An 11,311-nucleotide genomic window follows, 5' to 3' on the forward strand; every position below is an offset into this window, starting at 1 on the left:
ACTGTTCCTTGTTTGTTTTGGCTCTTTTGAAAATAAGCCTCTCTGTTTGTCACTGATTACCTAGAAGACACAGAGTTTTAAATCCCCTCCTGCTATTATGGAAACAGCCTTGCTATTCCATACGCTAAACGGATCATCAGAGCTACGGTAGGATGACAGCCGATTATGTTGGAGTAAAACAAAAGACACTTAAGGCTGTAGGGATCGCTTGTAAAATCATCTCTCTCTGTTGAATACGCATCCAAATGGGCTGCAAACACTCCAGACAAAAAGGATGTCTTCTATTTTCTACTCCAGCTTGCATGTGTCTATGAGGTCTTATCTGGTCTCTCTTTATCTCTCTCTCTGCTTATTTCATTCATTACTGTTTCTTTTTTTCCTAATCAAAAGTATTAAGTGGTACTTACCCATGAATAAATGCCCAAATGTTTCTGTCTCGTTTATATAAAAAGCACTCAAATGCTTTGGAACCGGACCAAGTAGGTTAACTGGGTATGTGTAATAGTTTCTTCTTGTCAATACAGTTGTGTTTCTTCTCAAGCACATGCTCTGCTCAGTGATAGATCCTCTTCTCCTCCAGGCGTCCAACAGCTCCCACCATACCACCAGGAGTCAAACACATGCTCCTCTCTACTGTATTACTCTACCATGTCAACATGCATGTGGCCCCTATAGGTGGCAGTGTCTCTTCTGTCCCTGGCGTTTTGTTTCTACTCCATCTGCTCAGGCCAGTGGAGAATGACAAGGGAGGTCTGATTGACCATGTACCTTAGAGCCATTCAGCTGGGATGTAGCAAGAGGGGAGCCTTTAATTAGCTCGCCCGTTTTTTTAAGCAGCATCTTTGTAGCATTCTGGTTAATCTCCACGAAAAGCTAAAGTATTTCTTTCATGATAATCCCCAAACTAAAATCTCTGCAGGAGGATGGTTCTGTGAGACAGATCCTGGATCCCACTGAAGTTTGACTTTACTGCAGCAGCTGTGTGGTTTAGCAAATGTTCTGTACAGCAGCTCTGGTTGTGTGTATATATATATATATATCATCTCAGTTTGTGTTCCTGTAGTTGTCCTCTGGCCCCGTTTTAGAACAGTCTTATCCGCGACGTGGGAGACACTCCAGGACGCTTCCCATAGAGAGACTCAGTGAAATGCCTATGCACTGCTCATGATCAGAGGGGGAGTTGTTAAGCAGACATGCATTTGCTAAAACCAAGTTAGTCCTTCTTTTTGAAACCTTTTTCAAAAGTTTGCTTCGTGGGGTGAAATGGGCTCCTTTTTGAGCAATGGGGTCAAAAACACCCTCAATATCCCACGAATCGTAGATAAAGTGGACGTACAGGAGACTCAACAGACCTCTAAGACCTGCAAGGATCACATGACCGAAGGAGACATTCGACAACGTCAGTAGACTAGTTTTTAGTAGACCTATTTGCTAACTAGCTCTGCAACCTTATCTGCAACACAGCTGTCTGTGGAAAAGTAGTAAAACTCTCTCTATAATTATTAGAGAAAGAAACTATAAGACTTGTATCGTTTTTGGAGGATGCTTGCAAGCCAAGCATCCTCCAAAGTATGACGTTTTACCTATTTTGAATATTCATGCAAACATAACCTCTAGTTAAACAATAAGGATTACAAATGGTGCTTATCAGCGGGTGAAAGTCAACCCCAGACTCGCTATGTTTCTGGATTGAGCTCTATCAGCTTTCAATTCATCGCACTATAGTTGCATTTGCTGCAGCGTCAGCCATTTTCTTAGCATCCTCTTCAATGTGTGCTTATGACCTGGCACTTGGTTGCTACGTTTTGATCGAGTTTGAAGCCCAGAACCATCCCGAATACAGCAAATTAAGAAACGTATTGATTGAGAGGGATTCTTTTTTTAAGAGTCTATACATTGTTTTCAAGGTAAATCCTACTCGTTTTGCCTTAAATGTGTCAGTCTGACTTCAAGCACCACTGTTCACAATGTCTGCAGAGGGCACAGCAGAGTGCCGTCATAATTATTCAACAAAAATACAATACAACTTACAATACTCAGTTTCTACAAAAATGTATCCATCTATTGTACCATTTTCTTTTTTTAAAATAAAAACTCACAAAAGCATGTGTTAACGGATCATGTACACATGCTAGCAGATTAGCTTGCGACTGTAGTGCTTGCTTGGCAACCCCGGTCAGTCATGTGACCCTCACCTTTCAGGTCATGGTGGTCTGTTGGGAGTCTCAGGGATGTTCACTGCTCTCTGGCGGAATATCTTTCCAATATATGATGAGGGCTATCTGGCTGGTTTGGTAAATACATGTGCTTAACTTCTCCAAGTCTGATAAAGAGCAGCGCAGAGACAGAAAGCATCCAGGACTGTTCCCTACGAAGTGAATGAGCCAGTCCCAAACTGGGCTAGTCGTCCTCTTGCTCATTATTAATGGATGTCTTCAAACACTTCAAACACACGTACATGGACTAGGACAACTCACACATGTATTAACAGGATTGTTATTTTAAAGGGACCCAAGCCATTTTGAATGTAAGCTCCCTGTTGACGCTTACAGTTTAAACAGCAGATTTGACAAAGCTCCTCAGGCTCTGTGTCTCTCAGCGTACCTGTGTTTACAGTGATAAATAAGTCAAACAGGCTGCGTGGAAGAAAGTAGTCCAAAAGTACAGAGTAGAGAAGTGCTGCTGAAGAAGAAGACCCGGGGCCTAAATGTGACTGGGGTCCCTTTCAAATGTGCTGATTCTCTAGTTGTCCATCTTAGCAGTGACCGCCCCTCCAACACTCTTCTACCCTTCCTCTTCCTCCTCCTCCTCTCCCTCTCCTACCTGTTCATCTGTGTCATGTGTGACTCACGTCTCACTCTTGTTGTCCCGGCCTTTTTCTTCCTCACATCTGCCAGCTCTGCATGTCCTCCTCCCTCCCCCCTCTCCTCCCCCTCCCTTCTTCCTTTAGCTATTCTTTACTCTACATGGATGTCCACTAATATGACAATTAACTCTATCCGCTTACCTCCCCCCCCTCCCCCTTCCGTTTTGATACAAATATGGCTGCATTTGTACAAGCGAAAAAGACAAAGCAACTCATGTAGTTTATAGATTTCATCCTTTGTTTCTAATTTTAGTTTGATTTGAATTCCATATGGATTTTTTTTTTCATAGTTTTCTCCCCCCTATTTTCTTTGTTCTTTTTGGTTTGTTTATTTTCTCCTTAGTCTCTGGACACAATATGTAGCTTTGATACTAAAAAGAGGTCATTGTCTTTTTCCCATTTCGCTGCGGAGAACATTCCTTTCTCCTTTTTTTCTTTTTTTCTTTCTTTCCTTTTTTTTGTTGATATTGCATACGTGTCACTGATTGAAATGGAAGGTAGGTAACGCTTTGCCTACGCACGTGATCTTTATGCAGATGAGAATGTGACAAGCACCCTAGCCTGAGTGACGTCAATGTTTCTCTCTCTCTCTTTCTCTCTCCCTCTTTCTGTTATTTACCAATGATCTCTAACCAAATTGATTTTACTTCATCAATTATGATTGGATTACGTAGAGCTCTGGTTTTTCTCTTTCCTCCTTAACTTCATTCTGAAGTCCAATATCCCGCTCTATCTTCCAGGTCCATTTCTTTCTCCAGTTTTGTTTTCTTTCTGTTTTGGTAGAATGCATTCCTGTTTGTCAAGCATCTCTCTGTTTGTCGGTGAATTAGTACATCTGTCTTATGATTTTCACCATATTGATTTCCACGACTGTTTCTAACAACTGTCATAAGCACCAGTGGTTGTGTGTCTTCTTATTATACCGCTTAGTTGTCTTCTCTCTAGTGGAGAACGGCTCTTCTTTCTGCAGTGACCAGTCGGTGCTTTTGTTGTATTTTAGATTACAAAGCTGTTCAGACAGCACATTGTAATGCATGCGAAAGAGCCAGCTGTATTTGGTTTCAAACAAAACGCCTGTTGGAGATTTACTCTCTTTTTATGACCTGCTTACAATGAGCAGGGTATAACTGTGCATCACAAGTCTCAGCCCCTAACTCCCACCGAAGCACTCATCCAATTTCTATTTTTGTTGTATGCTTATAATAGAGGTTTGGAATATGTTTTAACTCACCCTCTACCATACGCAGAGGATAGGATAAGGCTGGCATTACTCATTACATTTTTCTTATAAGGAGCAAATCCCTTGAAAAAGACCTAAATCAGCAATGTATTTGATGTGTCTGTCACTACTTTCTGACGTTGCTGTTAGTCATTTTAGCTATATTAGTCCCCACTGATGATGTAAACTTTAAAAAAAAGGGGCCACAAATATGTAGTTTTATTATTAACCAAGACTCCAGCTACATAAGTGGCTCAGTACGGCTAAACACAGCAGTCCTTAAAGCTAAATGCTAATGTCAATGAATGCCAAAAATGCTAACATGCTGATGTTAAGTAGGTATAATGCTCACCATGTTAGTTTTACATGCTAACATTAGCTAATTCACACTAAACACAAGATACAGCTGAGGCTGATGGGAACATGAATGTCTGTACAAAATAACATGGCAAATCATCCAAAAGTTGTTAAGATATTTCAGTCTGGACCAAAAGTGGACCAGGCGACCTGCCATTGATAGAGCTAAGCTAGCTGCTCTAGGTAAGGCTCTATATTTTCCTTAAACATTTGGCCACTGTAGATTTTAGCGGAATGTCACTCAAACAGTAAGTAGATGCGTTTGTTAGGAACTATTTTCATCCGCAGATTCATACACATGTTGTGCTCTATTGAGTATTTACAGCACAAGGACAGTGTTTGTGAGTGTATGTTGTTTTTAAATAAACCACAGAGCCCATGCTCATGCTAATGAAGGAACATTCCACCCGATTTACTTTGTTGCTCACTGAGATACCTGTTATCATTTTTGGACAACACTGGAGCTCCATGGCACAGGGAAATAAGCTTTATCAAGTGTTAATTCATTGTAGATTTTGGTCTTTTATTGACAATAAGCAAAATACAGAATATTGCCCGCCTTATCCTTTAAGACACTGGTCATTTTAAAAAACGCTAGCTTTCAAGTAATTGAGTCCTTTTATGAGTCTAAAAGTAGCTTTTCACTTTGAAATCCCAAAGGATCAAATCACATTATTATTGTTTATCAGATTACTGACCTTTCACTGACCGAATGCTTTTATGGGGTTTTTACATTAGTCACTCACCCAAAAAATAACCTTTGACTGCCATAAAATGTGGTTGAACCCAAGTTAATCTCAATGCTCACTGTTGTTAAATGTATCAATAACTTCCAGGAACTACATCAACAGAAAAAGTTGGCTATTGTGAAAACTATATCCTGTATCAGGGACACAAACACAGATTGAACTGCTAACGTGTCAGGCAGTAAAATAACACCTGCCCCGTGGTAGATACTACATGGAGAGAAAAATGGTGAAGAAAATACCTTTAACTCTCGCCAGCCAGTTGCTCTCTGATGTTTAGGAAGGTGGCTGGGCCCAGAGGATTTACTCTCTGTGTGAGGGATTCCCTGCACATTGTGGTCTTCCTCCTTGCTTTTGAGTTCTTTTCCATTGATTTCCATGCATTGTCTCATGAGTCACTGGCAGGGAAGGGTTTTGTGTCTTTTTCTCTTGCATTTTGTGAATCTAATGATGCACTTATGTTGCCCCACTTTTCCCTTTTCTTCATACCTTACCTACTAAAGGAGGGAATACCACTTTATTGGTAAGTGGATGTTAACCAGAAGGGAGTTAAACAAGAGTAACCATTAAAAAAAATCAAAGAAAAATGGGTCGCTGTTCACATCTCAGCAATTTTCTACAGGAAAAAAATCCAGAAAGAGAAAAATTGAGTAGCAGACGATTTGTTTTCTGATTCGATTGATTCAATAATTGTGATCTTTATTTTGTTCCTTCCATTTCTGTGATGTTCCGTCAAGTTGTCTTCTCTTTCTGTTTTGTTTCATTTTTATTTTTTTTACCATTACTTTAAAAAAAACAAAAAACTTAAGAAGTCCTCTTTTTCTACTCTACACAATCTGTAGCTCTGTACTTTCTGCCTCTGCTCTTTAACTTATTTGGTTCACAGTTTTGTTTATTTTTTTCCCCCTCTCTTCCTCCTCCTAGTTTTTTGTTTGTTTTTGCGATTATGATTTCTTCAACTCATTATGGTTTTGCATGCCAAGTATTGCATGCGCTGCACCATAGAGGACTATCTATAAGCCATATGGAGAAAACCTAGACCTTTTTCTTTTAGATGTTTACCTTCTTTTGGCAAGTACACCGTAGCGCTCAATCACCAACCTGGAAACACTCTAATGCTCTTTATGTCCTTTTTTCTTTGTTTTTTTTTCTTTCTTCTTTTTTTTTTCCTCTTTTGTTGGTCATCATTTTATTCTACAGACGCTCCGTCTGCTGACCGCTAGCTCTGCAAGCATCCAGTCCACCCTGCTGAGAGAGCACAGGCTCCACAGCGCCCCCGGCAGGAGCCAAACGGGACAGACGAGCACAGTAGGAGAGGCTGGGAGTGTGGATGGCAGGAATACGGCTGTGGGGAGCTCCGTTTCCCAGGCGACAGGGAGGAGAGGGAGCTTGAGAGGCCAGAATAAGACCTCCCGCTCCCCTGCTCACAGCAGCGACTCAGCCCACTCCCAGCACAACCACACTCACAGAGGAAGGAGCTCTCGACACCAGAAAAAGTAAGTTTGTCCTTTCATCTTTTCCATCTTTCCACTTTAGCTGCCCCACTGAGAGAGAATCATTTGACATCTAATGCATTACACTCCCCTTTACTCCAGGACAAAAGGTGGCCACTCGTCCAAGCGTCACCACCGCTCCAGTCGGGGTCAGGGACACCACCGGAGCCCGTCGGCATCTCCGGGACGCCACCCACACACGTCGGGCAGGAAGAAAGAGGAGTCTCGGAGCAAACCCAACCTCCGACAACGCAGCAGCTCCTGGAGCAGCGGGCATTCCTCCTCACGCTCCGCCTCCAGAGACAGGGGCCCCAGCAAGGCCAAGTCCCCACACAACAGACAGAACAACTCCAGGTGAAGCCTCCTTTCTCTGGCACACTGTTACTTCTTTTCTTTTTATATTGCTTCTAGTTTTGATTCTGATGTCATGTGCTTTGCTGTTCTGATGGCGTTATGTGTATTGTGCAGAGAGAGGGACAGTCCGAACCGCTCCGACACCGACAGCCGAGCTCGCCGCCGCTCACGCAGCTACTCGCCCATTCGTAAAAGGAGAAGAGATTCACCCAGCTTCATGGAGGCTCGCAGGATCACCAGGTAACGCAGCTGTCCAGCATCATAAACCTCCTCCTGATGTGTTGTAAAGACTTCTATCTGCTCATGGATTTTTTCCCCCAACTCATATGCCGTGTAGACTTTCTTCCAGCAGAACGCAGAGTATTACATCTCCTACAATACGTGTGTTGTTGTATTGAGTATTATTTTCAGCTTTTATACGTCTGGAAATAACTGCACTTTAACGTGTCACACTTTTGCCTGAGGTATGTTACACTCTGCAGTTACAACATTTCCCATAATTTAACTGCAGTGCACTCATGCTGGAGCAAAGGCCTCTCCTTTACAGCTGCAAATTACAACATCGACAAGCAAAAGGAAATAAAACGAGGGAATTTGTTCCTGCTTTAACTCACAAGAGGAAATTTTAGGAACCACATTGGGGTCCATTACATCCTTTATAGAGTAGAAAGGAAAAACTGCATGAATAAGCAACAAGGGTGTGGGATTGGTTCGGTTAGGGGGGACACTTGAAGTAAACAGAAAATAGTATATAATGTTTTTCTACATTAATATCATCTAGCTATGATGATGTTGGTTATTTCCACAACATTATAACAAAAGTAAATATACAATATTTTTTGTAAATTGCTGCATTGTTGATGCAATAACTCTGTAATCGTGTTGTCTTTCCTTGAGAGAGGCCTGTCCTTTACTGCCTTAACTCTGATTGAGGATCAAATCTAATGTTTGACAATATAGAATATACATTAATACAGATAAAATGATTTATTGTTGATTCTTTACCCAGAAAACATGCAGAGGGAGAATTTCTTTCAACCTGCAGCCTGTAGGATAAAGTTTGTGGTGCTGTTAAACTGTATTGTTTTTCTGGCAGGTGTTTCTATCAATTTAAATCAATGAGGGTAGGCTAAATAACAGAAACACCTTTCTAATGCAATGCAGTTCAATGGATAGGTTCATAGAAACAAACAACAGTCAGAGACTTTACCCCCGCGGCACTCAGCCCGGGGCTTACAAGGCTCCACTGTACTGAGAGCAGATGTCTATCTTGTTTTCCTCTACGCCCATAAAAATTTGTTTAAATTACAGTTAACATATCTATAAAACTTAACATCAAATTTTTTATACAAAACTATTTTGATCACTTCTTAATTGTCATTTGATCTTTTCCCATGGACACTTTTTCAGGCTTGTTGCTCTTGAAATGTTGTTGGTAGTTATTTTTTAGAATGTAAAGAGAGATGTGTTTCTGTGGTGTAAAAAAAAAAAGAAAGACTCTCTCATGTCTCCTCTTTTCCCTCATAAAAGCGTTAATAGACATGGGTGAAATGTGTGTACCTTGTCATCTTTCACTCCAGTCGTTAAGGTCCTGCCGCCAAGACGACGGGATGCTGCTGAACTGAGCCGCCGCAGGCTAGTTACCCCGGTAACTGTTGCCGCGCAGCAGGATCCGAGGAGTCCGACTCCTGAAGCTTGGCTGAACAGCAAACCATCAGAGCTCCCCTGAGTAAACCTGGCCTCCTCCAGTTAATTTTTTTTCTTCTTCTGTCCTCCTTCTGCTGCTGCTTCATTCAAACTGACACAAAGAAACTCACACCGGCTCTAAAACTACACCCCTCTGCGGTTATGCACTAATGTTGTAACACAGGGAGATTAAAAATGCTATCAAGGTTTATTTTAGTGGATATCTCTATTGCTGTGGATTCCCATGGCAGATACACAAGACAAAAGCTTAGGCTGAGTTATCTACATGCCTCTGAAATGACAAGGTGAAACACACCTTGTAGCAGCAGGGATACCTTGATAGCGTTTATCTCGCCCCGCACTGTCGACTCCACCATTTCTCTGGGTGTTGGCCTCCACTGAGAAGATGAGGTTCTTTTGGGAACTAACAGCTAATTTACCTTACAGGAAGCACTTCCAGGGTGGCTTTTAACAAGGCAATTTATGCTTAAGCTTAAACTAACAACATTTCTCTGCAAAGTGTGTATGTGTGAGTGTGTGATTAAACAGCTTGGACTTTATTTTTAACCCATGTAGCTGCTCTCTTTCAGATCCTGCACTGATCATAAGTCTGCCACCTCTGTAACCTAACACTGATTTGTTCTCAACCAACTAAATCTTGTCTTAATACATCATGTGTTTAACATCAGTGTCAGCCGAAGACCTGACCATGACAAACTCGTCTGATGTGACTGTTAACTCTCCATCCTGCCCCTCTCTCCTCTCCCCAGTGCTCGGAAGCGGCCGATCCCGTATTACCGGCCCAGCCCTTCGTCGTCCAGCTATGACAGCAGCCCGTCGCGGTCCAGCCGCAGCTACAGCAGCAACAGCCGGAGCCGGAGCCGGAGCCACAGCCGGAGCCACAGCAGGAGCCGGAGCTGGAGCCGGAGCCGCAGCCAGAGCCAGAGCTGGAGCCGCAGCAAGAGTCGCTCCCGCAGCCACCACAGCTACTACAGCCGCAGCAGCTACGACAGCCCCGGCTTCTGAGCGCAACACACAGGAGAGAAAAGGAGGGAACGAGAAACAACAGAGGAGGAGATCTGTTACATTTTTACTGTGCTCTGGTTCAGTCCTGATCTTTACCAAGCCCTCCACGGAGCCTCTGATCTACAGTCCAGGGCCCCAAACTCCTCGACCCGAGACCACTATCTCTCTCCAACACAGAGCCCGGATCAAAGAGGAGAAATGGCACATTACTTTGAAATTGGCCGTCACTGTTCATGTCTCCACGTAAACAAGGTATTAAAGGAAATGGGTCACCACGCGTCAAAAGTTAATCTCTGGTAGAGCCCAAAGAACAAATCTCGCTGTATGTTAGCACTTTCTTTCTCTTCTTCCACAACGCAACCAAAAATGAAGTCATTGAAAAACTATATACTACATAAATACCTATATATATCCTAACAATAGGAGCTGAGTAGAAGACAAGAAGAGGACATAACAACGGCTCACTGTACATTTCAGTTTGTTCTCCCCTCATCATGCACTCATCTCCCAAAGACTTCCATTTCATCGAAACACAGAGATCAACAGGAGTTAGAACAAAAGGGAAGTCGGCTGATGAAAAAGGGAGCAAAAAAAAAGAGAACTTTTTTTTTAATGATAAAAATTGTATTGTATAGGTTTGTCTGTATAGCTGTAAAGTCTCTTTAGTTCTGGCTTTGTAAACTATGCACTGTATATTCCATCTCTCGTTGGAGGAGGTTTGTTAAGCATGATGCATCAGGAGAGACTTGCTGCTGGAAGGAGAGTACCTGGCCCAAATGAAAAGGTGCCAGGGTGCATCTGTGCTCCCCGCTGGCCTATACAGTCAGTCAGCCACCTGCATACACAGGTGAATGGGATGGGAGGGTGGGGTGAGGGGGGGGCTATTTATTATGTAATTTTACTCTTCCCTGTTTAATTTATCATGTTGATTCCGCTAACCCTGACTTTATGTAAGAGAGAGTGTGTGTGTGTGTGTGTGTGTGTGTGCGTCTACCTCCTCTGCAATGACCAGTGAGGTAATAATTAACGTGTACACCACTGTAGCCTGCACCTATATGGCTGCTGCGTGGTACTGTACAGGAGAACTGTCTGCAAAAAGTCACATTTGTGTTGACCACAGCTATTTATGATGCCACTGTATTTATTTGTTTATTTATTGGGTTATTTATTATCAAATTTATTGTCATTCATTTATTTTGCCATGAGCAGTAAAGCAGTTGGATCATGCTTTGAGGATGAGATTGTGATGCAAATGTATTCCCATTTTTAGAAATGTACCGTATCTGTCCGTGTTTTTACACAAAAATCGGCCATTGTGGCGAGGGCTCGCTGTCGCTCTCAGATTAGTGAGTAGGGTGAAGCAGCACCGCTGTGTTTAAAAATGCTCTGATTGTAGCCAGTGGAACGGATTCTCATCCCACAGTTACTCCCACGACCGCCATTATGGCACCCCCGGCCTATTGTACTAGTTATTTCAATGCAAGCTAAAGTGGCTCTGCCTGTATTGAGGCGCGAAGGATCAGCCTCTTAACAGAACCAAACGTCTCCCTGTGAGGAGCTGAGA

At 42.5% G+C, this 11,311-nt stretch overlaps 1 protein-coding gene across 1 annotated transcript in view; it reads left to right on the top strand.

Annotated features, from left to right (window-relative positions):
• The window catches only part of srrm3 (serine/arginine repetitive matrix 3), a 36,729-nt gene extending 26,982 nt beyond the window's left edge, over window positions 1-9,747 (top strand). Inside the window, exons 10-13 of the mRNA XM_054626547.1 lie at window positions 6,389-6,684; window positions 6,784-7,035; window positions 7,150-7,275; window positions 9,492-9,747. Coding sequence (XP_054482522.1) covers window positions 6,389-6,684; window positions 6,784-7,035; window positions 7,150-7,275; window positions 9,492-9,747 — 930 coding nt within the window. The remainder of the gene's footprint in view (window positions 1-6,388; window positions 6,685-6,783; window positions 7,036-7,149; window positions 7,276-9,491) is intronic.
• Window positions 9,748-11,311: the final 1,564 nt, after the last annotated feature.

Source organism: Anoplopoma fimbria, chromosome 24 (assembly GCF_027596085.1).
Source record: "Anoplopoma fimbria isolate UVic2021 breed Golden Eagle Sablefish chromosome 24, Afim_UVic_2022, whole genome shotgun sequence".
Taxonomy (NCBI): Eukaryota; Metazoa; Chordata; class Actinopteri; order Perciformes; family Anoplopomatidae; genus Anoplopoma; species Anoplopoma fimbria.